We start from the raw sequence: 25,431 nt of genomic DNA, 5'->3' as shown, positions 1-25,431 counted from the left end.
ATTACATGGCATTGTGTTTGTTTAGTGTTTTTACATTAACATCTGACTTAATGAATCCTTGATAGGAGGATACCTCAAGTCTGAAGGAGAGAATTCAAGACTTGGAAGAAAGTGAAAGAAAACTGAAGGAGAAGATTGATGACTTGTCTGTGCAGGGAGACTCCCTAAAGGAGGAAAACTCTCAGCTGAAGGAAAGAGTGACATTACTGGAGGGCAGTGATGAGGAACTTCGGGTCTTGGTGGAAGAACTGTCTACATCAGAACTGTCGCTAAAATCAGAGAACACAGAACTTAAGGAACAGATTCTCAGACTGTCAGAAAATTCATTGCAGGATGTTGATGGACAGAAGGAGAGAATAGAAGATCTAGAGGAAAATATCAACAGATATAAGGAGCTCATTGACAAGCTTACAGACTCGAGTAGCAAACTTGAGGCGGAAAATGCCGATCTTAAAGATAAGCTGCAAGACCTTGAGGTGCAGAAACATTCTGTTGAAGACAGCACTGCCACAAGCCCAACAGGAAGTATTGAATTGCAAAATAGAATACGAAAGGTAGAAGAGGAAAATAGAAAAATCAAAAGCCAGGCAGAGGACTTGGCTGCCACAGAAAGTATTCTAAGAGAAGAAAACCACAACTTGAAAGAAATTATTGAAGACATTGAAAAGCAGGCCAGTGAGTTCAAGGAGATGATGGACAAGATGACCGCATCAGAGAAACGTCTTGAGGACAAAAATGCCAAACTCCGGGATGAAGTATCTAGGCTGAAGGCAATGGAAGAGGAAAATGACAGGTTAAAAATGGAAGCCAAGAAACACAACAATACTCAAGAGGAGTTGGCACATGCCTTGGAGAGTGTGAGGGCTGCTGAAGTTGAGCTAAAAAAGGAGTGTCTAAGCTTAAGGGAAAAAATCTGGCTCCTAGAAGAAAAAGAGACAACCCTGAAGGAAGTTGTCAAAGACTTCAAGACTACAGAGGGTGACCTTCAGGATCAAAACAACAGACTGAAGGATGAGCTTGAAGATCTTCAGGAGACCATGAAAGAGTTGGAGATAGCTGGGAGTAGTTTGCCTGGGTTCAGTTCAGAAGGGCCAATGTCAAGAGGTGCCTCCATGGATCTTGATGAAGATGAGACAGAGTTGTGGAAAAAACTTGAGAACTGGGAGTTCAAGAGGGACAGCAATTCATCTGTCAGTGTTACAAAGGCATCTGAGGAGAAAGAGACACAGACAGAGACTATAGAAGATACTCACGAGGCCATACCAACAAGGGATACCATTCGTGTGGAAAACAAAGAGACACAGACAGTAAATGTGGCAAAGGAGGTAGAGCCTGATCTCAGGAAGACCAGTCTGACAATTAGGATTCCAAAGATTTTGGAGGAGAAAAACATACAGACTGAAGGACAGGAAGAGGCCAATATAATTACAAGTGTTGAGAAAGAGAATGTCAGGTTGATGGAAAAGATCAGGGAGCTTGAGGAGTCCCTGAAGTCTGAGCCAGAAGGGCAGGATCAAAGCAGTCCTCTCCCTGAGAAACCAGCGGAGCCCAAGGTTGGATATGGGTTTGCTCACTTCTGGCCAGACGTCAGTGAAAGTGCCAAGAAGCGGATCCGTGAGTTGGAAGCCAACAAACATGCCCTACAGGAGGAGCTTGAGCGGGTGAAGAAGTGTGAGTCTCACCTCCGCACCAGGAACACTGAGCTGGAAACATCCATACACCTGCTGAGTGCAAACCTGTCCAGAGCACAGGAGGGGAATGATCAGCCAGAGGACTATGAAAGTTTTAAAGAGGACCAAGAGCAGCAGGAGTGTGCTATTGGTACCCTGGAGATGGCCACCATGGTGTTTGAACGGAAACTAGCCCACCAGAAGGCAGTAGGTGACGGGCTAGATCGTGCCATATTTGGAGTTGATCCTGCAGAATGTAGGAGAGTAAACTGTCCTCTGTTGGGGAAACACCATCAGCTGTTACAGGAAGAGGAGCGGTTGAAACTGAAGATTAAAGAACTGGAGGTAACAATCACAACGTACAGAGAGCAGCTAACTTTGTTGAAAGGTGCAGAAAGGGATGATCTCTTACAGAAAGTGGTTGACCTAGAAGTCCAACAAAAGAATCTTACAGAAGAAAACAAAGAGATGGCAAGAGAATCAGAAGAGTTGCGAGTCCAGATTTCAGATCTGAAGGCAGCGGAGGAAGACTGGAGAATGAGGGTCCAGGAGCTTGAGGGAATCGGACAGAGCGGTACTGAGAGTGAGGGTGAGAACCACGCTAGACGAACCATCAAAGAACTGGAGATGTCTGAACGAAGACTGCAGCTGGAGTTGGAGGAAGCAAAAGCAACAGCTGAAACTCTCAAAGACAGGGTTTTGGAACTAGAAAGAATTGAAAGGGAGTTACGAGAAGAACTGGCAAAAACTAAGAAGGAGAGAGATGAAGCTAATGAGAATGACAAGTCTTTGTCAAGAAGAATCCATGAATTGGAAGAGTCTGAATCCCAATTGAAGAGCAGACTTACTGATGCAGAGCAAAAGGAAATAGTACTGACTGAATCCCTGCACTGTGCTAATGAGAAGGCAAGGGAACTAGGCGAATCACTTAAGTGTGCAAACACTAAAGTTGATGAGCTGGGTGAAGCTGCGAGAGACTCCGCAGATAGAGAGGCAAAGCTGGCTGAACGTATTGAGACATTGGAGAAGTCAGAACAAGAGCTGATGGAAAAACTTCAGAAAGGGAACCGTGAATCTCAGACTGACGACCACAAGCAAGTCTTTGACTTTAAGGAAACAAAAGCCCTTCTAGAAGAAAGAGTGGCTGAGCTGGAAGCTTCTGAAGCTGCCCTTAAAGAACGTGTTGAAGTTCTAGAGAAGTCTGAGGCGGACTTATTAGAGAAGATTGAAAAGGCCAACGCCATTGCAGAGCCAAGTAGTGAGCTTGAAAGTGAGGTACAACAGCTGAGGAAACAGGTGACAGACTTTGAAAACACCGAAATGCAACACAAGGAAAGAATTGCTGCTCTTGAATCCTCAGAAGGATTTCTTCCTCAGTCTGTTGAGAAATCTGAGCAAGAATTGACAGAGAAGCCTGAAAAAACTGATGATATGTCAGAGCTACATGATCTAAGCAGTGAAGCAGGAAGTGATATTCAGTTACTGAGAAGACAGTTGAGTGACTTTGAAGAAACAGAGGCTCAGCTTAGGGAAAGGATTGCTGAGCTAGAAGCTTCAGAACAGGCACTTCAAGAACGTGTTGAAATCTTGGAGACGTCTGAGGAAGAATTGATGGAGAAACTTGAAAAAGTCAGTTCCATCAGTCAGCCTAAGGATCCAGGAAGTGACCCAGGCAGTGAATTACAGTGGCTTCGAAGTCAGCTCATCGACTCAGAGGAAACAGAGACACAGCTGAAGGCAAGAATCGCAGACCTGGAGGCTTCAGAAGATGCTCTCCGTGAGACACTGGGGCAGGCTGACAGCATCATGAGTGAGAGAGAGGCTGGGTTTAAGGACCAGATTGAAGTACTGCACCTCACACAGGTCAAGCTTAAGGAAAGAATCTTTGAGCTGGAAACATCTGAGGAGGAGCTCAAGGAGCAGCTCTTTGAGTTTGGGGTTGTCTTTGATGACGGTGATCTGGAAAAGAAGAAGGAAAGAAAGAAGTCAGTGCGAGACCAGGAAACAAAAGGAGACTCTCTGGCAGATGAGATTGGGAAGCTGCAGGGTACAGAAGAGATGAGTGCAGCAGATTCTCTCACAGAGAGTGCAAGATTAGAAAAACATGAAGTCAACTGGGAGAACAAGTGCAAGAAGCTAGAGGCAGAAGAACAGCTTCTCTCAGAAAAATGTCGAATCTTGGAGGAATCCGAAGCATCTCTTACACAGCAGGTCAAGGACCTTCAAGGATCTGAAGAAAATCTGAAGCAAGAAGTGGAGATTCTCAATGATGTAAATGGGTCCTTGGAGAAGGAGCTGGAAGACGTTAAGACATCAGAAAAAGCTCTGAAGGACGCAGTTAATGAGTTACAGCAAGAAAATGGAACCCTTAAAGACAAGATCAAAGAGCTGGAGCAATCAGAAGTCTCTTTGAAGCAGAAAGTGAGTGACTTTGCCAATACTGAGGGGCCAAGAACAAAGTCAAGTGAGAACGAGGAAGACTTAAATGAGCTACTAGAAAAAGTAATCCAGGAGAAGTCGGACTTAGAAGAGAAAGTTCAAGAACTTGAGGAGTCAGAGAAGTTGCTTAGGGATAGATTACAGGAGCTCCAAAATGCAGATGAAAGTGGGCAACAAAACATAGATGACAAAGACCTGGCAATGGAGAATTCTGAGCTGAAAATGAGAGTACAGGAGCTAGAGGAGGCAGAGACTGCACTAAACAAGAGGATCCTTGATCTCAGGAATGCAGAAGCAAAGAAACAAACTGCAGAACAGCACACTGTCCCAGAGGTGGAGAGAGAGAATGCAGAACTTAAAGCCAGGTTGCAGGAAGCTGAATCCGGTGGGTTGGATGAGAAGGTAGCTGAGCTGCTGAAGGAGAAGGAGGAGCTGGAGAGGAAGGTGCTGGACCTGGAGGAGAAGGACCTTCAGCAGCAGGAGAGGATTCTGGAGATGGAGATGGGAGCAGAGCCTTCTCATAGAGAGGTACACAATTGTTACGTCAAAGTGTTTTTTTTTTCAAGCGGGTATATCGGTGTCATGTGCCTAATCTCTTTCCTAGTTTTATTAATATTATTTATCAGGACAATTGTCCTTCGTGTTTAATGTTCAAGAAATGAAACGGTTTTTAAATTGTAGTTAGGTGTCAAGATACTTGATTGAAACTTGTCGCTTTACCAAACACCCTTCCCCATATGTGATTTCTGCAGGACCTGACATCCTCCAATCAACAGAAAAGCTCAGCAGAATTGGATGAGGAATTGCAAGAAGCCAAAAAGGTAATTTTTCATACATTCTATGATGATATGATGTACCTCGATTTGATAAACATTTCAGATTCCATTTTTTTCCAGTTACACGACGTATGATAAAAGTTTGAACAACAGTCAGAGAATACATGAACCTCCATCTTCTCTAGTGTTTCCTTCAGTTATTGGGATCTATCCTTAATCCTTATTGCAGAGGGTAGAGGAGCTTGAAGGAAGTGAGCAAGCTCTACTGGACAGGTTGGATGAACTTGAGTACCAGCAGGATGGCACAGACATGGTACAGCTGCCCAGAGAAGAGCTGAACAGGCTTAAGGCTCAGGTACAGCAACAGGACAGCACAGACATGGTACAGCTGCCCAGAGAAGAGCTGGATAGGCTAAAGGCACAGGTACAGCAACAGGACAGCACAGACATGGTGCAGCTACCCAGGGAGGAGCTGGATAGGCTAAAGGCTCAGGTACAGCAACAAGACAGCACAGACACGGTGCAGCTGCCCAGAGAGGAGCTGGACAGGCTAAAGGCTCAGGTACAGCAACAGGACAGCACAGACATGGTACAGCTGCCCAGAGAGGAGCTGGATAGGCTAAAGGCTCAGGTACAGCAAAAGTTCTCTATCCAAGTCTTTTATCTGCCATTGCATTCAATACTCTTCTCCAGACATGTAAAATTAAGTATAAATGTGGGAGATCCAAGACCCTGGTCTGTTGCATGACTTTGCTGAAAATAAGTTCTCATCTGCCCAGGTGTCTCTCCTGCGGGAGACTGAGGAGAAGCTGGATGACCTTGAAGAGGAGGAGGAGCAGCTCAGGGACAGAATACAGGTAACTATCAAAACTGTTAAGGACTATAAAAGTTAAGGACCATGAAAATTGTTTGATACTATATGAATGTATTACAAGATAAAACACATTTAAGTAAATCTGTACATCACTGGATGATTTCACGCTAAGCTTACCATTCTTAGGTACAGGTGCATGCAAATACAATCATTACATGAATGAAGGAATTAACTTTATTCCTTGACATTTGTACAATCATGGTACAATGTATGATAACATGATCAATTGCAAGTTCAATGTGAACTATTAATCATCTTTCTCTCAGTATTCAAGGCAACGATCCAGGATGAATGCTCAAGCCTCAAAGCTCCAAAAGGTGCAGCAGTTCAGGATACATCAGAGAAATATCTTCTCACACTACCACTCACTTATAACTTTCCTCACTTTTCTAACATGCCAGCTTTTGTGTAGAACTCATCATGGTCATGTGTGGATAGAGTCTGATCTTTGGAGGCCTTTCTACTCTTTCTGATTACCCCTCCCCTGCTGAGTACTGAGCTTTTGGTGCAGCGGTGTGAAGGTTAATTACACTAGTTGAGGCTGGAAGGAGAAGATGACTCTGCTAATGTCTTCACAGGCTTGCTTGGTAGAGGGTACATATATGGCAGTGCATGGCTTGTAGAATTGAGTGTAAAAGGTTTTAAAAGTGTGGACTTTAAGGATAATGTATATATAATACTGAGGAACTAACACCTTTTGTACTTTATCCACTTTCTTTCTACATGTAGCCTGCATGGTAGTCAACACAGTGTGCATTATTTTTTAACAGTTCCTACAGGCAAAAATATAATGATTTAGTTTTCTGTATTACAACTGTTACATTAGGCAACAATAGATTTTAAATTCAGTGATTTTCACAATAGTGTACTTAAAGAATGTCCAGAAGTTTAGCCCAGCTACGAATTTCAAAGAAATGTATCAACTACAGGAAAACATGTTTTGAACCACAGCTGTGCTAAGGCATGGCGCTAAGCATAGAAAAAAAAAAGAATTTGATTGTCATGCCCAAATTGTTAGAATTTATATTTGTAAAATGTTAGTATTATGAAGTAGATACATCAACATTCACTGTATAAGTTTGTAATGTGCCCTGCAAATAGCCCTCCTCCTTGAATATGAAAGTTTAACTGTTTCTTTTCATCAATCCACAGGATTATCAGGCCCTCCAGCAGGAGCATGAGGAACTGCAGGCTCAAGTACATCAGCTGAAGGCCAAGCTGAGGGTGAGCTTTCTGACAATACTTCAATTTTAATTTTTTCAGATCCTGCAGAAGGTGCATTTACTCCATTTGTCATTAAAAATTCAGAGCAAACAGAAAACTTCAGAAGCTTTGATGCCAAATTTCAGAGCACATTCTACTGTGTAATAAAAGATTTGTAATGAATTTGATGAGTCTTTCCCATGAGACAGATCCTTTAAATGTATAAGTAAATCCAGTTTAAGCTTTCTGATTCCCAGGAGAGAGATGTTGATACAATAACATCAGTCTGTGTTGTATCAGGAGTCCTGTTACCTTGGGAACTCTTGCGTGTTAGCAAATTGATTGGAGTTGTTCCTGTCAAGGAAAATTATGGATAACAGCATGCGTGAAGTGGTATTTTATAGGTATTACCCTTACTGCTGCCAATTCAAACCACTCGAAATTAACATGAAACCCATGTCTGAGTCAAAACAGCTGGTGTATTTGTAAGGACCTCCAACCTCAGTCTAAGTTCCTTTAGAACAAGTGTTTAACCAACAAGGATTGACATGCAAATGAGATACTTGAGCCTCCTTGAAATCTTTGGGTTTTGATATGCAAATGAGGATATCAGAGTGGGGCCATTGAGGCTGATAATAACACGCTGGAGTCAGGTGCATAGAAAACTGCTATATCCTGGTCTCATGCTGGATTTTGTGACAGCAAAAGTCAGATTTTTCCTATGAAAATGTTTGGCTCAGATTGTGATCTGCCTTGGAGAAAACTTATCCTACATTTCAGGTACAGTTGTACTTGTTTTGTCCTATATTTGGTGATTGCTGTTCAAAATAGATGTATGAATGCCTAAGGGAAACATACTGATGTTAGGATTACGAGACTTGACAGATGGTATTTCATGTGTCTATCCAGGATGCTACATTAGGTGGACCTGTCAAAGATGTTCGCAACAAGCGCACACAGACGGATCTCTCCTGGATGGACGCTGCTGTAGACCAGTATGGCCGAACACCTGTGTCCGAGCCAGAAATCCCCCGCCCTGCGCGGTCACGTTCCCCCCACCCCACCGGCAGGATGAGCCCGGAGCAGCTGGACCAGGAAGTACAGAACTTGGTAAACGCTCTCCCGACGGGCGAAGCCTTCATGGAGGCCGTCCCAGACGGGCTTGTGCATTGTGAACTGGTGATGGTGGAGGAGGATGAAATATCCCCGTCCTTGGTGCAGGATCCCATGAAGGTAGTTGTGCTGGAGCCAACAGCATGATGATCCTGATAGATCCGACCCCGTGTTGTCTGTGTGTGGGGTGAAAATTGCGGAAAATGTGTGCTGATTGGAGATGACAATTTTTCTCTAATATTCTAAATTAACTAAAAAGTAATCACTACTTATGGTGTTGATTGTCACCCATTACTACTAGCACTCACTCACTGATTCACTGACAGACACTCACTCAACCACTCATTCGCCCACTCTCTAATGGGCCATCAAGCTCGTGAGGTGATATGTGGCCCTCATCCGTCACTAGGGGTGCATTACTGAACAAAGTAACTTGTCACTGACAATGGATCTCAGTCATCATTAGCCACAATTTACGTGTCCATTTTGGATCTAGGTGTGAAGTTCTCATAATCACTGCACCTTAAAAACACAACTTTCATACTTTTTTTTCCTCCAATGGTATTATATGTTTATTAAATATGAGTGTGTTTTTCTTCATAGAATGTGGACATTAGGAACCTGCTGGAACAGAAGCTACAGCAGAAGCCTGTCTCCCGTGGCGTTCCTCCCCTCCCCACCTCCACTCCGCCACACTTCTGCCCTCGCTCGGGGTCCCAGGTATCCCAGCATACCATGGGGGATGTGTCAGACATGGACAGTGAAGCTGAAGCTCCACCCCTCCCAAACTCTGCCCCGCCTCCCGTCCGCCCCAGAGCGCTGACCACAGAGTCAGAAGGGTCGGAGGCCGGGGCAGTTCCTGCCCTACGGACCTCCCCTCCCACCCCTCCTCCCCAGGAGTTCCCTCAGCAGGGTTCCGTGGGTGCCAGGGTCGCCGCCTTCACTTCAGCCCAGGACAATGCTGGCTCCGACACTGATCAGGATGGGGAAGGTGAGGCAGTTTTGCAGATTTGGTTTGATAGTCTTTAGCTATAATAGTGCTGGAGAAGATATTTTTCATTATGACTGTGACTCTTCATCTTTGTGGCCATGGACTGGACATCTAAATTCTATTTATTTTTGGTTAGACCTCCCAGAGGAAGGTGCTGTAGCAGCCCGTGTTGCAGCATTTGAGTCCCAGAGTCCCCTGAAGTCTCCAGGAGATGGGAGCATGCCAGACAGTGGGCTGGGGAAGACACTCCTGGGGGGAGACAGCAGCCTGGACACAACAGCTTCCCCTCCCACAGGGTTGTTTGACCCTCAGGTATGTTATTTACTTTTACAGGTTAGCTCTCTAGTTCTTGTCTTAGGTTTGTATAGGCATAGAATTCCATTCAAAGGACAAGTTACTTGCCATTTCTAAGACTCTTACAGTAATTGATATATCAATTGTACGTATGTAACCATACACATATGAATATGTAGTTCTTGTAAGGTGTGCCCAAAGTGGCAATACATCCCAAGCCTGCTAGGGGGCACTGCTGTGCTTTGTGATGGTTTGGCTGAGACATATATTGTTTGTACAAGTCATGTACATTGAATAATCTCATGTTTTCCTTTTTATCTAGGACCAAATCAACAAGTGGGTGGAAAACCGTCGTAATCGTAAGGGTCTGTCCCGTGGCTTCACCGTTCCGGTCGGGACCCGGCGCAGGCGGTTCTATGACAGGAGTGAGGACAACAGCCTCGCAGACGATCCACCCCTGCAGACTCAACCTGCGGAGGACAGTGCTGCTGAACAAAATGTCAAGGAGCTAATGGAAACTATTGAACAACTGCAGAAGGACAACCAGGTTTGGAGTGCTCCTTTTCTTCATATCAGTTCTTGTAGGAAGATATCCCGACTTAAATTTTTAGTAAGATATCTTGTACTAGGACTTCCAGACATGTTTCTAAAGTAACCAAGGAAAGAGACCAGTGACAAATGGGAAATAATTAATTTAAAAACAGCTTCAAAGACAAATTCAATCAGTGATCAGTCAGAGCTTGAATATGGAAAGCTGGTTTTCTTTAACATTTAATATCTTTTCTTTCTTTTCTGAAGGTCAAAGATGAAGCTCTGAAGGATCTTCAGAAAGCCTTAGAAGATTTACAAGGAGACATGAAGGTAAGAATGCTTAGAAGAACATGGTGAACAATTTTATAGTCAAACATATGACACATACATTTGTTTGTATGTATAAGTAGCCTTTTACTTTATGTCTTTAGTGATACCATAAAATCTGCTGTTGGGTATTTTATCTTTGATAATATTTTATCTGCAGGACAAGGAAGGAAAGTTACAGGATGTCAGTAAGGCAGAGAGACAACTGCAGGAGGATATTAAGGTGAGGGTTTTTCAACCTTGTGTCATATATCAGATGATAGATAATTCCGCATGCATGTTTTATGTTGAATCATCTTCTATCAAATTAGAATTGATCTAAGGCTGGTAAATTCCTAAGGTCTGGAGGAGAGTTAGGATTTTTTTTGTACGTTAGGGGATGGGGAAATCTAAAATAATCCTGATTATCCTCTCTTCAGATTTGATAATCGATTATCCCTTATATACACAATGTATGTGAATCAAACCAATCTACAATACCTGTGATGATTTGCTAATCAGAAACATGCACGAGACCTGGCACATGGGAGGGAGGAGATCCAGTACCTGGAACAGACCCTGAGAGTGAGTCCTGAGCCCATGTCACCATCATTACTGCACACTAACTGCATGCCTGCAATTATCATCATAATTCTACTATATAAGAACCATCTCTCCACAGTGTAGTTAAAGTAATCTTTGATAGGACCATCCAACACTGACTTCACCTGATGTCACAAATGTGCACTCCTGTTAATAGACATTCAGAACTGTATGCAAACATTACCTTGACTGTGTACTAACTGCATGCGGCTTATGTGACTTGCATGCTTACATTTCCCTTCATGGACAAGGTCCAGCCTTCCAAGGTGAGAGTATGGGTCAGAGGTAGCTCCACACCTTCTCTTACATTTCTACACGGTCATCCAGTCTACTGCATTGCCAGACTTTTGAGCCATTACTGACATCACTTAGATAACCTCCTTTTTAACCAACACACACTATTCAGCCTGGATGTCATACTGAGCATTTTGTCAGTTTCACTATTTATATGTAGAAAAATATCACCATGTTCTGTTTTGCAAGAGTCTATAACTCATGTAGGTTATTGCATTTTCTATGTTTCAGTGTCAACTGAACTTACTCCATTTTTAACATTTCAGATATCTCTTATCCTGGTGTACTTATTATCTTTTTAAGTAAAAGGCCTCTCACAGTCACTAAATGCTTTACAGTCATCATCTAGTTCTGGTGGTATCTGTAACATCTTGTCACCGTCTCCTGAATGTTTCTTTCCTGTACAGGGTGTTTCTCTCCAGATGGTGGTAGAATAGATAAGTAATTGAAAATCACATGAAACAAACTAACGTTGTAAAAAAAATTGAATTACCAGGACAAGGAAGAGGACCTCCGTAAGCTGCGTGAGGATCAGAGACAGTTAGAGAAAGATCTCAGGGTGAGTCTGAATCTTTTAAAAAATTCTACAACTGCATATTGATGCTGCATCATACAAGAATAATGATGTAAAGAGTGGCACAACAACTTTATCAGCCGCATTTTCATGAGCACCTGAGTTGTGCTGTTGCTGTCCTTGGTGCTGAATATGTCATCATTTTCCACAGTACTTGTGCTTAAAGGTTATATTAAATGTCTATCTATGTTCATCTTACTACTAGTAATACTTGACAGTTTCCCAACAGTCAGTCACATTTTGATGGGCACCTAAATATTTGTGTAGATGTCCTTGGTGCTGAATATGATATCATTTACACTACCTGTGCTTGAGCTTATGTCAGATGTATATCTATGTTCATCTTAGCACCTAACTTATGATGTAGCTGTCCTTGGTGCTGAATATGATATCGTTTTCCACTGTACTTGTGATTGAGCTTGAATATTGTATATACTAGGTGGCAATATACCATGTTATACAGATTCTTACAGGTTTTTTTCCACTTGTTTTCAGGCCAAAGAAGATGCCATGGCAAGCTCCACACAGATGAGAGAAAAGGTAAGAACGGTTTGCAATTTCTTGCCATATCTTACAATCATTGGATGTTATTCATACTGGATGTTCATTTTGCTATAGGTTACAATAATAGATCACAGATTGTACCTCAATCTTCGTTCTGTTCTTTGGACACCCAGGTGCTTGGTCAGGAAAAGGAGCTCCATGAAAAGGATGACTACTTGCGAAATTTGGAGAAACAGTGTAGGGAACTTAAGCAAGAGGTGAGGAGCATCTTTCATCTAAGTTTAGAAACCCACCACATATCATGTCTCAGGAATACTTCATTGTATAAACACTAGAAACAGCAACTTTTCGAGTTCACTACATTTAATCAATAGTTTTATAGCTTTGGAAAGTCAACAGGATGTGTCATGCATCAGTACACATCAGCGCAGCAGGTTATGTCTTTCCAAGAGTTTTGCATGGACAGTGAAATCATTAACACAAAATGACATGTTATTGGACTTTGTGCTGTTCAGGTGGAACGACTAAAACGTGAGCTGGAGAAGAAGGAACGTGACAGTGACATAACCTACTACAAGGCCCAGGCACAAATGAAGGAAGGAGAGATCCGACAGAAGGACGAGGAGCTTCACAGGCTGAGAACAGAGGTATGAGGTGGTCTTCACTGAACACCAGATTCCAACCCAAGAGAAAAAGATGCTCAGTTATTTGCTTTTTCCTTGTGCTCTTTCCTCATAAGGGAAAATACTGCAGACCTGCATGTGAAGAAAGGCATCTCAGTATGCTGTAGCCTATACAAGACGTATACAGACAGCTATGTTGGTTGTAGCAAAGAGTGTGCTGTAGATATAGGTTCAATGCACTCAATATTAACTTTTTATTCCAAAAGCAGGGTTACTAACGTGCAAGCCACTGACGAAAGACAGCGGATACTGTCTGAAACGTCTGTTTCAAAATTTTATCCAGTTGCTTGAGTAACTATTTTTGGCGTATGCAAGCCTCCTGTTGTAACATCTGTTCATGATTGGTCTTACAGAACAGAAAGTTGGAGGGTGAGGGTCAGCAAGCAGACAGACAGTGCCGGAAGCTGCAGAAGGAGAAGGACGGGCTGCAGGCACAGGTGGCGCGGCTGCAGCAGCTGGAACACAGGTGTGCAGAGCTGCAGAAACTACAGGACACCCTCAAGAAGGAGGTGAGTGGGATGGGATCCTTGTTAAGTTCACATGTGTTGCTGTATGTACCCTTTTTCATGCTTTTTACCGTGAGTTTACTTTTGTGTGATAGTCAAAGATCCAGTCTAAAGTCAAAGTTTTTTATGGTTATCGTTTTTTTCATAATCTAGAATGACCAGCTGCTGAGGAAGGCAGAGAAGCTGCAGAAGGCGGATCAGGAGATCAACCTGCTGCGTGAAACCGTGGCAACGCTGCGGGCACACCTGCGGGACATCGAGGCAGTCGACAAGGAGAAGGAAGATCTCAGGGCCAGACTGGACGCCATCTCTGACCTCAAACAGAGGGTAACAACAGCAGCTATTTTCCTAATATTTACATTTTTGAATCCAAAATTTTATGTTTTTGTTTGAGTAAAAGCTCATTAATCTGAATAGAATTATCAAGGTGGTTTGATTTTTTTCCCCTACCCCCCAGATGGAAGCCATCCCCACCAGTGACTATGACACAGACCATCCCAGCAGAAGCTCCCCCTACATGATGACCCGTACTCTCCCTGCAGACCTCAACATGAAGGACTGGTCCACCAGAACTCCTACTGCACCTACAGACAGCAACACAGCAGACATGGACGAGGTAATGTGTCAAGACTGCCCTGTTAACTGTCCACTCAGCTAGCATGACAATCTTCTCTCACATGAGGGTTCATTGATTTGCGTGGTACATGCATAATCCAATGCAATAGAATGCATACTGATGATAATCCCCCTCCCTGCTCCCACATGCTGCCATGCAGCTGGGATGTAGGTGTGTCTGCCACCTGCAGTCAGATGTACAGGTACTCCCCACATTTTTGCCACATTAAGTACCACATTTCTTTTATTTTACCTGGGTTACCCTTATGTTTCCATTGTTCAGATTTCAATGTTTCTGGAGTAGTTGTATCCAGGTGTTTCATAACCACAGGTCAAGGAGATGAATGCATGTATTACTCTAAGCCTTTTGTTTCTTTCAGCAATTTTTAAAGATTTTTATCCATCCCTTTATTCTCCTGTCATTTTTTTGTGTCAACAACCTGAAGACGTCTGCTTGTGTCCATGACCCACATAACCTCATGCTCCATGTCCTTACAGGTCTCCAGTATCATTGACCTTGAGGTCAGGACAGCCTTGGCTCCTTTACAGGTATAAGAAAGTCTCAAGAAACTCTTGTTAACTGGTGTAGGGTCATGAAGGTGTGCAATTCTTTGATTCAAAGTAGTTAGATTTTTGCACATTGCTTTAAGACTTCTGTATGTGGTGGCTGTTTAAGACAATGAAGATAATGTTGACTAAAACGAGTGGCCATCCCCCAGGCTAAGGTGTCCCGCATGCGTGTGAAGTGTCGTGAGAGAGACGTGATGATCATGAGCCTGCTGGATGAGCTCCAGTGCTCCGTGGACCCTGATGTAACGATAGTGCGAACAGCTGAAGACCTGGCATCAGAGATGTTAGAGGAGTATGATGAACCTATAAGCCCTATCTCTGGGAGCATGGGCAATCTTTATAGCTATGCAGCATTCGGGTCATCCTCAGAACGAAGCTCCGGCCAGGTGTGTTGGGTCAACATGACACTGTGTACATCATCTTTGTCGGTGCAAGGATAAAGGCTGTTTCAAAAATACCTCTAGCGTTTGTTGGCTTAGCTTAGAGGTGCTTGGTGTACGGGAGCTAAGGAATGGTCTTTTGGCAATATATCATCCTTCTGTATGGTGCAGTTTAAGTCCTTCTTTTCTGAGGTGGAATTGGTGACATAATTGCTTTCCTTGCTGCAGGTGTCAGTTTACTAAGGTTTGTTGTAGTTCCGAGCATTGTATGCTTATCTGTGTATGTGTCCCAACTAGGTGCTGGTTGTTCTATGGTGAAGGGGTCACACCTTCATCTGCTCTACATTTCTTGGCTAAGCTGGTCCAGATGGGTTTCTACCAGAGCCTTGTGTGTAGTTTTGCTATGATTAGGATAACATGCCTGTACTGAGGTGAAAAGTAACCTGTGTATTAACATCAAGCATTTTAATTCTTCCTCTTGTTACAGTTGCTCTTGACAGGAGAACAAGGAGATGGAATGGCCTCAGTATAAAAGCTCATATTGTCAGCTTGCTTTTGTCTTGCCCCTGCCTGATATACCTTTGTTCATTGCTAGCTTCTCTTTTTTTCTGTAGCATCATCACACCGGACATGATGCTGTATTGTATGTAACCCCTTTCATTTTCCATAACAGACTTTCTCCGGGCTAGCCCTTGTATACTACAACTCATCCAGTGTGTTGTTTTCTGTTACCAGGCTGACAGTGGCAGAGCCTCAGATAACAGTAGAAGACAGATGGTTCGACACAGTACCCCCACCACTGGTGCATCTACCTCCCCCTCCCCCAGTGGTGGCACCAGGTCATCACCTATGCTGGATGACGTTGACGTCCTCCCCACACGGCTAGACAACAGACATGCCATCAGGGACGACCTTGACATGGTGCCTGTACGAAGGAGAAGGAAGCAGAGACCAAAGGTATACAGGAATCATCATTCAATATCACCACCATTCCTCAGTGTGTTCAGTTTCTAATGACCTTATTGGATGACTGGATGCTTGCCTGATTGTTTAATTTTGATTGTCTTGTTTTTGCCCAGTTGACAGCAGGCAAGTCCAGCCCTGAGCAGATGTTGGAGCTACACCAGACCCTACAGAATACACACACCAACAACTATGATGGTGAGTCAAAAAAGAATTTTCAGTTTTAATTTTGAATTTGTAGATGCAGCTTTGAAGGCATGGATCAGAAAGATTACGCCATTGGTGAGGGATTTGGGATGACAACAGTAGGTGCAACTATTGCAAAAGTTATGGTGTACAAATTTGATTAAGGGATGCACACATATATGAAGATGACTGACGAGAACTCTTATTTTTTCCTCCAGTGCCATTCCTGCCTCTCCCTCTCCCTAAGCTGGATTCTCCTGAGCGCAGGACAAGGAGACCTCGAACGTCTCCAAAGTCAGATGGTGACAGAAACAGACATGGAAGAGACAAGACTCCACACCGTAGTGGGACAAGGTCTCACACCTCAAGGCAAGGGTTTTATAATCATTTCTATTCTTTCCTTCCATTGGTGAAGGTCATTGCCACTGATGGTGCTGGGTGTGATTAGTATTGTTGGCCAGATTGCTGTTGATGAAATCAAGTACAGAAGTAGTACAAAGAGTTTCAGACCTTCAATATACCCTGCATGACTGATTTTTCATTGTACTTTAAAGATTAGAATAGCACACAGGAAGTATTGAAAAGTCATTACCAGGTGATCATAGATTTAGCATGGTTAAACTTCAAAGGAATGTCACTCTCAATTGGCATCTTTGCTTTTACAGATCTCAACAAAGTCCACAACGATCTGGGACCCATTCTTCACCACAAGATGCATTATCCAGATCACATGGACCAAACTGGTATCCACCCCCACTAAATGATGGTAGCTCCCAGCTAGCTTTAACCAATGGGGTTGCAGAGCCTGAATTAACCAATGGACGTTCAGTACCAAATCTTGCCAATGGCATGCCAGCATCTTTGTTGGCCAATGGACATGGAGTACCTCCTCTGACCAATGGGGTACCAGCATCCTTGCTGACCAATGGACATGGAGCGCCACATCTGGCCAATGGGCTGCCAGCTTCCTTGCTGTCCAATGGCTTTGGAGGAGACAGAGCCCGACATGGCAGTGGTGCTAGTGGCAGCTGGCTGACTGTCTCCAGCACTGCTGATGCTTTGTCAACTGTCTCCCAGACGACAACATCACCACGGCAACAAGGTGGGTTTTAAGAATCACAAGCATTTTATTTTAACCACAATGTCATCTTTTTTGTATATATGTGCTTGTTATTGACAATGTAGGTAAAACATTGCAGAATTTTTGGTCTACAGATTGTGTACAAGATGTTTGCTTACTGAGCACACCTGTGTTTCTCTCCAGGCCCCCCTCAGCCTCCATCTGACCTGAGGATCCTCCGTGTTGTGGGGAAGTCTTCTGTACTGGTGGGCTGGACACTACCAACAATTGACGACATGGGGAACAGCAATGGGGTCCAGGTGTCAGGTTACAAGGTAGGTGAGAGGGCACATGGGGATGTGGTAAAAGTTACATCATTACATCTAAGCAGTAGGATAGCTGGCCTGTAAGTAATGGCTTGTGCTACAGTTACTTCACTACATATCCCTAAATTTCATCTCCAAGTTGCTATGTTTGATATTTCTGTCATTTTTTTCCGTCAGATCAAGGTAGATGGAGAGGAGGTGCAAGTTGTTCCTAGTTCTCATGTCAGTAAGGTAAGACACAATAATGGTTGTTTCTGACATTAATATTCGCAATTCCTGTATCTGCTGTTGATTTTTTTTATCAAGATATAAAGTTCAGCGCTTTATACATCATAACCTTCATGACTGTTTTGTGCCCCCTGACTAGGCCCTAGTGGAGGGGTTGGACCTGACAGTGCCGTTCATCCTGAGTGTACAGACCATATCCACAGACAAGCAGCTGTCTGACAGGGTGGAGGTAGAGTTCACTGACCTCCAGGAGGCGCTGTCTGTACTGACATCATCACGCCCAAGCTCCGCTCTGTCTGAGGTAAGGAACTTGGCTGGTTGTGGGCTTGTGATGGAATATTATAATAATAAAACATTTTCATAATGATACACTTGTTATTTTCAGCTAGCCGGATCCCTGTCTTCCCCTCGAACATGAAAACTTAACATGCTAATTCTTTTTCAATGCAGGACACATCAGTGTACTCAGACCCTGTGATAGAGGAACCACCTCGCCTGGTGAGTTGTGTTGCTTTCGTTCAGTTTGTCTTTGACAAGAACTGGAGTCGATGGACAGATGTAGCATGTGCACTTCAGACACATAAATTTTGTGAATACTGTCACCTTGAATTACATGTAGCTCCCCTTGTATGATCATCTGGATGTTAGATGAAGACTGCAGGTTGATGAAAGATATTTTGACTTGTATAGATCTTGCATGTGCATTTGTAGTAATACTAAAACTGATCAGTGCCGTCTTCTCTCTGCCTGTCCCCAGTACCTGGCTGTGTATAACTACAGTCCCAGCAGGAACTCCCCTAACCACTACCCTGAGGATGAGCTGGGCCTGCGAGAAGGGGACGTTGTCACAGTGTTTGGTCCTCTGCGGGAGGACGGCTTCTATGAAGGAAAGGTAGATGGCAGGAGAGGCCTGGTCCCAGCCAGTTTCCTGGAGGAGATTTCCACATCCCAGGACAGACCTCCAACAGACACACACAGAAAGGTAGGACAAGAACTTGGAAATGAACCAGGAAGAACACACAAAAATTTAAAGTACCCCAAGTGAATGTTTGTCATTCTGGATTTTTCTATTCTGTAATTTCATGATAGGTACATTTATCATTATCTCAAACACAAGCGTAGCACATGTACATGGTAAACCCTTGTCTTCAAGTTTTGAATGTTTAAAAACCTTCTCCTTTTGACATCATACAGCAACAGAGAAGATCACCCAGTAAGAAAAATGTGTCTAAGCAGAAGGATGGTCGTGGGGGGCCACGACATCAGGGTGCCACAACACACAAGGACAGGAGACAGGTGGGTGTGACAGGGTTTATTACACTAATGGCAAAGTATTGCAAGAAAAATAGGAGGTTCTATGGCTCCTTCAAACCTTTTGTAGATGACAATTTCCTCTACCATTTTGCACCCCTAGATCTCTGCACACCAATTGTTATGTTTACCTTCACAGAAGTAAACATATTGTTTTTGCTACGTTTCTTCTTCCTCTTCTCCGCACAAATAAAAAACATGAATATCTCCAAAACTAGAGCTTGGAATATCTTGAAATCCGGCAAGCAGGTAGGCCTGTACAGAAGACACTGTACCTTAGTCTTTTTGTCCCATATAGATGCAAAAAATGGTTTTATGCGGCAAAAACTGGTGAAAAAACTGGCATTTTAAGCACAAAATCGAACTTTAGAACCCGTTTGGAACTTCAGAATCCCTAATAGAACCCGCTCAGAACTTTAGAATCACACATTCCACGGCCGCAGGTCAACGACCGTAGCGAACCCAGTGGACACCGAACACTGCGTTCGAAATGGGGTCAACGACCCCAGCTTTGGAACACGTGACCGGGCAGAATGAAACATGTGTTTAGGTTGGTTTCACGGCGCTCGGATATACCAAGGAGGCTAAATACCTTGGATAACCAAGGACATTACGACGTTGCTACTTGGATGTTTTGTTGATTTTTATGTTTACCTTCAAAGAAGTAAACACATCATCGGTATGAGAACACTGGAAATACCACCAAACCGGTGTCATTTTGACACGCCACCCAGGAGTGGAACACCGATTTGGGGTCATCCGCGGTCATAACCAGCGCCGTCATTTTTTTCTCTGGATGCCACGTATATAATAAAAAAAACCTACTTCTTCACAAATACAAACCATTCATGCCGCATTTTACTGTGGACGGGTGAATATGTAGCAAATCTAGCTACCGGCGTCATTGCTGGCGATCTTGAATGTTGACAGACGGCAAAATGTTAACATTTTTTGCAGCTTTCAACCACTAGCAGTCTTCCGAAGCTCGACTTGATCAGCTTGACAACGAGTCAACTTAAAATGACTCGCCATGGAGTGGTAAACTCATACCCGGTCGGACGATGCCGTACCCAATAGAATTTTCACTGCCAGTGGCCGGCAACTGTGATAACGTTATATGGTATCGTCTTCGGGTGACATAAGTTGCACTTCGGTTGTCCCCTGACTATTTAAACCTCCTTGTTTTCGTCCAGCGTCCTGAATAAGAAGTTTATGCACAGAGCGCTAGCTGTCGTCTGTGTGAAACACGGATTGGTGTAAAGTTAACCGATTTTTGCATTACCAAGAAAATTTGAGCATAAGCAACGGCTACGTTCGATGCAAGGTCACCGATTATTGGTGGCTACTACATAAAAACACATACAACAATCGTCATGCAAAATCGATTTTTTTTACCCTGAGACAAAAAGGTGAAATGCAAAATACACACACACACACACACACACACACACACACACACACACACACACACACACACACACACACACACACAAAACGTGGGACTTGATAACTTTATTTCGCGATTAAACTGACTGAACAAACAAGATATGCCGTAGCGTAGAACGCCCTCCCCCTTGTAACGTTACCTTATGTCATGGTCATTCCGTTCACCATGAGATACTACATGTACAGCGGTGGGCAACGTCAGTCCCGGACAACGCCATCAGGGTAAATGTACACACAAGGAGGTTCTCCGTATAACCTCCTTTATACAGGTCGGATAAATGTTTGATAAGGTACGTGGTCGGCTTGCACATTATAAGTCGGCGCGTCGTAAATGTTGCAAAGTAATCCTTTGAAGTTCGCATGTTGATTATGATTGACAGGCGGCCCGCTTGTGATCTGCATGGGGTGGGAATCATCGCAAAGCAACGTAAATGTAGATCTTTTTTTTTTTTTAAATCGTTGACAAAATAAAGAAATAAAAAGAACACAATACTGGGCTAAGAAAAATGATCGTGCGGTCCAAAACATGTCTGGACCTGTCTTTGCCCTGGATTGACTTGAATAACAGGAAATATGGATTGTCTGCGTACTTTTGGGACTACATGTACATGCGGTATTTTGCAGACTGCAGAGGTCAGTATGATCGGCAACTGCAGGACGTTTTTACCTCAACCGAGGAACAAATAACAGAAGCCCCCGCAGACTAAAAACATGAAGAGTATCTTGATGATGGCCTCTCGACGCCCGGGGTCACAGTGTATGAGCATGGACGTTTTTTTATATAGATTTGTCAATTTTTGCGATCATGATAACCAGCGATTTCTGTAAAACAAAGTCTTTGGTATACCAATCAATCGGTCATCAATGTCAACATGCACTGGATTGAAAAGCAACACGGCGTATTAAAACGGCCGCTAAGGTGCCGTGAGTAAGTTTTTACCGATGTAGGCGAGCGGCACCTTAGCATATCACCAGCAGAGTGGAATTGAAGTTATTTTCACGAGTCATCCTTGTCTTTGCTTAAAATCTTCTCAAGATTGCAATATATACAGTATGACTTAAAATCCTTCTACATAAATTGCAGATGTCACAAAATAGGAACTGTAACGTTACATAGTTTTTCCTATTCTCGGTCTTCACATGGGAAATGACAATGTACGCACTCGTTTATCAGCGAGCACAATGTTAACTCGCAATTTGACGCTACGTTTCCGTCTCTTCGACGAAAATTACCGAAGTTCACCTGTTTGTGCGACTATATGCTATTCTTTGGAAAGGGCACAGGAGAAGAAAACATGGTATTCGAGTTGCGTTGAAAGAGAGCAAAGGAGAGGATATGCTTATGTATACAATTCAATGGACACTTGTGTTGTCGGTGAAACTTTCGATAACAACTTTACAATGAAAGGCGTGTGCGCCGTGCTATTGAATAAATCTCTCATCTCCGTGAATTGATTTACTTGGATTTCAACATGCGCTTGCGAGATGAATGCAAACAAAGCACTGAAACCACCGACGATTTCATGTAGCCGAATTACAGATACGAGTGCAGACTTTGCTAATTAGATATGCAAAGAAGTCTCTAAAAATTGGAATGATCCATATGAATTCATTATCTCCTATTTTTAGATTACATATGTTGCAAATATCAAAGTTGTTACAGAAAAGCCTCATTAATTATGCAAATAGTGTTTGTCTGATAATATTCACCTTTATCTTAACGTTACATGTGTCACTAGCTAGATAGATATTCTGTCATTTGTCACCAATGTATTACAAATTCAAATTGTCATATTTTGCATCATTCATATCAATAAATGTTGCTCTTGAGCCTTGTTACCTTGGTCATATGTATGCTATTCATATCATTTAGCACCATTGAAATATAAATCTTCCTTATTGATTGTACAAATTATGCATCCATTTCGTTGGTCTTCATTAAGGTCACTTACAGGTCAAAAGTTATCAGAATTCATTCGCCTTTTCTTGATTTATCCTGTGTCATGGACCTGTGCCAACGCATCAACTAAATAAAACACTTTATCCTTCCTGGTAGAAACGTAAAGATAGACCATGTGAAGGTAAACATTCTGCATTTGCTCGCAAATGTTGCCCCTCTAGTATTGAATTAATTTTGTAATGTTGAGATACATGTACTAAACTTCTTTTCTTTTTTTGTCCCTTTCAGAGAATTGTATGAACTATGATGCTTGATGTGGAGGAGGAAACAAGAAATGCAAGTCTTCCAAAGGACCAAATTTCACTGTGGTGCAAGGAAACAGATATTCTGATGTATTATAAGTATTGCTGCAGTAATGTAATATAATGTATGAATACATGTATATTTATAAAGAAAGCAATGCACAATATGTTTGTTGTATGTATTTGTAATTGGTCTGATAATTCTAATTTATACTTCAAGGTATTGTATTACATAAAGTATTCAACTGTGTCTTTGCAACTAGCTTGCTTTGACTTGATACTTATGACATGGACTGGTCTTTGTTTCTCAAGCTACATAACTCCCTGTTTAACATGTTTTATGAGTACATGTAACGTTATATACATAAGATATTTGTAATTGTCTGTTAGTGATGTGACATGAGGAATTTTGTACATTTTGTACTCCGCATTACCTCAGAAAATGACTAGACTTTCAATATTATTAAAAATTAGATGTATAACATTTTTTCAAGGGATGGCCCAGACTTTCTCAAGTATTGTAACCATACATTTTAGTAGTTACTTATGGTGTACATAAAGAAGGAACACAGTGGAAAACAACTCTTAGATTTGCACTTTCCCGAGTATTATGCCATCACTTGCACGGATGTAAGAATCTGAACTTTTTGTAAAGTCTTCTCAAAAGAATTGTTCTAGTTGTAAGTCAGAACACTGTAAGCAGTACACAGTCACAAGGGAGACTTCTAGTTTTGTATGTAATCTGTACAGATGTAAGGGCTGCAGAGCACCCACGAATGGGTATTTTGTATGGAATGATTTTGTAGTACAACATGTACGCGTGAGGCATATGTCACATGTAGTTGTGATCCGTCCAGGTTGTAACATATAAACTAACTTGTATATAATGACAGTGACTTATGTTCAGAGGAAGGGGGTAGTCTTTTTGATAGACTTTCTTTGCATCTAGAAATTTGATACAATTTTCTTCCAAGCCCTATGGTAGCAAAATTTTGTACTGATGTATATTTTGCAGAAGAGCTATAAATTGCCTAGACAAAAAGTTGTAATATGTTGAAATACTTGAGATATGATTTTTATTTTTTCATTCATTTAATCATCTTTGGGGATGGTGAACCTAGCTATTTGAAAATAAAGCCATGGCAAAGAACAAGAGATGTTCAGATCTTCCCTGTCTTTTTTGCTTTCCCATGTACAACATGTGCAGTTCTTTATTGCCCTGCTAGGGGGCAGTATTGCATCATGGGGCCGGAGGAGAACACAAAAAGTTAGGAAAATTGATATTGGTCCATTATATCTTCGTGAATACTAGTACTTTATCAATTTCAGTGCACTATACATCACTAAAAGCTTGTTTGTTGGCCTTTACAATAACATTCCGTTTGTTATGAACGTACATTAGTGAGTTCAGCACCAGGGCTACTTTTGTGAGTTGTTTGCAAAAAATATGCTGCCTTGGTCCTTGATCGTACAATGCATGTCCGTTGCTTTTTAATGATTAGCATTATGCGTTACATCATTAGAAATCTTGTAAATTTCTTCTTAAAATGATACCTCATTTGGTACCAGCACATTTTTCTTCAACAGGCACTATGACCAATTTCGTTGGTCTGGGTCATGAAACAAAGTGACAAACTCCCGGGAGTTTGTCACTTTGTTTCATGACCCAGACCAACGAAATTGGTCATAGTGCCTGTTGAAGAAAAATGCATGGGGATCCCCACTGCCACCGTCAGACGGGCTGTTGCAGTAACCCGTTAACGATGAAGAGATCGATCGGAAGTTTCTGAACATTTTGTGACTCTTTTGTGCTGAATATAGAAATAGACAGGGAACCTGTAGACTGGCAGAAAAAGAAAAATACTAGTAACATTTACACAAATCCATAACGATGTAACAAACTTTTCAAACCTTTATCCTTTCAATAAGGCCTTTCCGAATCAGGCATCTTCAAATCCAGAGACTGAATAAATAGATTATTCAATCATCGATCTGAAAGCAACAGTTTTGTTGAGCTTCGAAGACAAGCCCACGGTAAACTGACTTCCTCTGTTTCGGAATGAATACCCCAATTTTTGTTTTCCATGCTTAAAAAGGACACTGTTGCTGGAGGGCTTCTCTTACGGCGATAATCGGTATGCTAGACATTACAGTATGGAACATGAACACACTGATAATGTGAGCACCAAAGAGGTTCTTAAAAAAAGACAAAAAGAAGAATTACTCTGGGCAGAACGAGTGTTTCTACACAAAATGTAAGTAAAATGACATTTTCGATCATTTGTTTGAGAGAAAAAAGGTATGGAGATGCGGGGTATCGATCCCCGTACCTCTCGCATGCTAAGCGAGCGCTCTACCATCTGAGCTACATCCCCATTTCATGATGTTATAGGGAAAGTAAATAGGGTATATACCTATGAAGAATGTAGTAGCTTGTATGGGTTGATGATTGTCCTGCAAAAGTTTAATAGCCACAGTTCATTATGCTCCACATTTATACCTCTTTGATATGTTATGTTCATACATTTCCATGGATACACAGCTTTTACAGAAGGTACAGTGGGACCCTTTGAGACGATTTTCGCGCCATTTTGTACATGCCCTGACGCTGGAAGAGACCATTTACCATCGGTAGCTGGATTAGAGTATATGTAGCACAGTATAAATAAATCGTTAATAGTATACTATACAGTCAGTTAGTATATATTTTTTGAATGATAAAATGTATCACTGTTACTAATATAATCAAACTAACGTAGATAATCTTACGGTTCTATTTATAA

General features: G+C 42.3%; 1 protein-coding gene and 1 non-coding gene across 13 annotated transcripts in view; one reads left to right on the top strand and one right to left on the bottom strand.

Annotated features, from left to right (window-relative positions):
* The window catches only part of LOC136430408 (centrosome-associated protein CEP250-like), a 48,217-nt gene extending 24,414 nt beyond the window's left edge, over nt 1-23,803 (top strand). For 3 of the 12 annotated variants that reach the window (XM_066420982.1, XM_066420985.1, XM_066420981.1), the window contains 34 exons: nt 66-4,637; nt 4,862-4,930; nt 5,115-5,516; nt 5,665-5,742; nt 6,026-6,076; nt 6,912-6,983; nt 7,872-8,195; nt 8,679-9,066; nt 9,203-9,378; nt 9,683-9,907; nt 10,159-10,221; nt 10,379-10,441; nt 10,720-10,782; nt 11,591-11,653; nt 12,164-12,208; nt 12,346-12,429; nt 12,688-12,819; nt 13,209-13,364; nt 13,515-13,688; nt 13,819-13,977; nt 14,138-14,179; nt 14,475-14,525; nt 14,696-14,932; nt 15,662-15,883; nt 16,006-16,087; nt 16,294-16,444; nt 16,741-17,177; nt 17,340-17,470; nt 17,639-17,692; nt 17,829-17,990; nt 18,140-18,187; nt 18,447-18,671; nt 18,884-18,985; nt 22,635-23,803. In XM_066420982.1, coding sequence (XP_066277079.1) covers nt 66-4,637; nt 4,862-4,930; nt 5,115-5,516; nt 5,665-5,742; nt 6,026-6,076; nt 6,912-6,983; nt 7,872-8,195; nt 8,679-9,066; nt 9,203-9,378; nt 9,683-9,907; nt 10,159-10,221; nt 10,379-10,441; nt 10,720-10,782; nt 11,591-11,653; nt 12,164-12,208; nt 12,346-12,429; nt 12,688-12,819; nt 13,209-13,364; nt 13,515-13,688; nt 13,819-13,977; nt 14,138-14,179; nt 14,475-14,525; nt 14,696-14,932; nt 15,662-15,883; nt 16,006-16,087; nt 16,294-16,444; nt 16,741-17,177; nt 17,340-17,470; nt 17,639-17,692; nt 17,829-17,990; nt 18,140-18,187; nt 18,447-18,671; nt 18,884-18,985; nt 22,635-22,646 — 9,315 coding nt within the window. In that variant the 3' untranslated portion in view covers nt 22,647-23,803. The remainder of the gene's footprint in view (nt 1-65; nt 4,638-4,861; nt 4,931-5,114; nt 5,517-5,664; nt 5,743-6,025; nt 6,077-6,911; nt 6,984-7,871; nt 8,196-8,678; nt 9,067-9,202; nt 9,379-9,682; nt 9,908-10,158; nt 10,222-10,378; nt 10,442-10,719; nt 10,783-11,590; nt 11,654-12,163; nt 12,209-12,345; nt 12,430-12,687; nt 12,820-13,208; nt 13,365-13,514; nt 13,689-13,818; nt 13,978-14,137; nt 14,180-14,474; nt 14,526-14,695; nt 14,933-15,661; nt 15,884-16,005; nt 16,088-16,293; nt 16,445-16,740; nt 17,178-17,339; nt 17,471-17,638; nt 17,693-17,828; nt 17,991-18,139; nt 18,188-18,446; nt 18,672-18,883; nt 18,986-22,634) is intronic. The other 9 variants (XM_066420987.1, XM_066420990.1, XM_066420988.1 and 6 more) reach the window with 9 other exon arrangements.
* A 1,147-nt stretch (nt 23,804-24,950) lies between these two features.
* On the bottom strand, nt 24,951-25,023 carry Trnaa-agc (transfer RNA alanine (anticodon AGC)). The gene has a single exon. It is a non-coding gene; the product is annotated as a tRNA-Ala (tRNA).
* Between the last annotated feature and the right edge of the window lie 408 nt (nt 25,024-25,431).

The sequence above is a fragment of the Branchiostoma lanceolatum genome, chromosome 3 (genome assembly GCF_035083965.1).
Source record: "Branchiostoma lanceolatum isolate klBraLanc5 chromosome 3, klBraLanc5.hap2, whole genome shotgun sequence".
Classification (NCBI taxonomy): Eukaryota; Metazoa; Chordata; class Leptocardii; order Amphioxiformes; family Branchiostomatidae; genus Branchiostoma; species Branchiostoma lanceolatum.
Note: the sequence above shows the minus strand (reverse complement) of the source record. Positions and strands in the feature narration are given on the sequence as shown.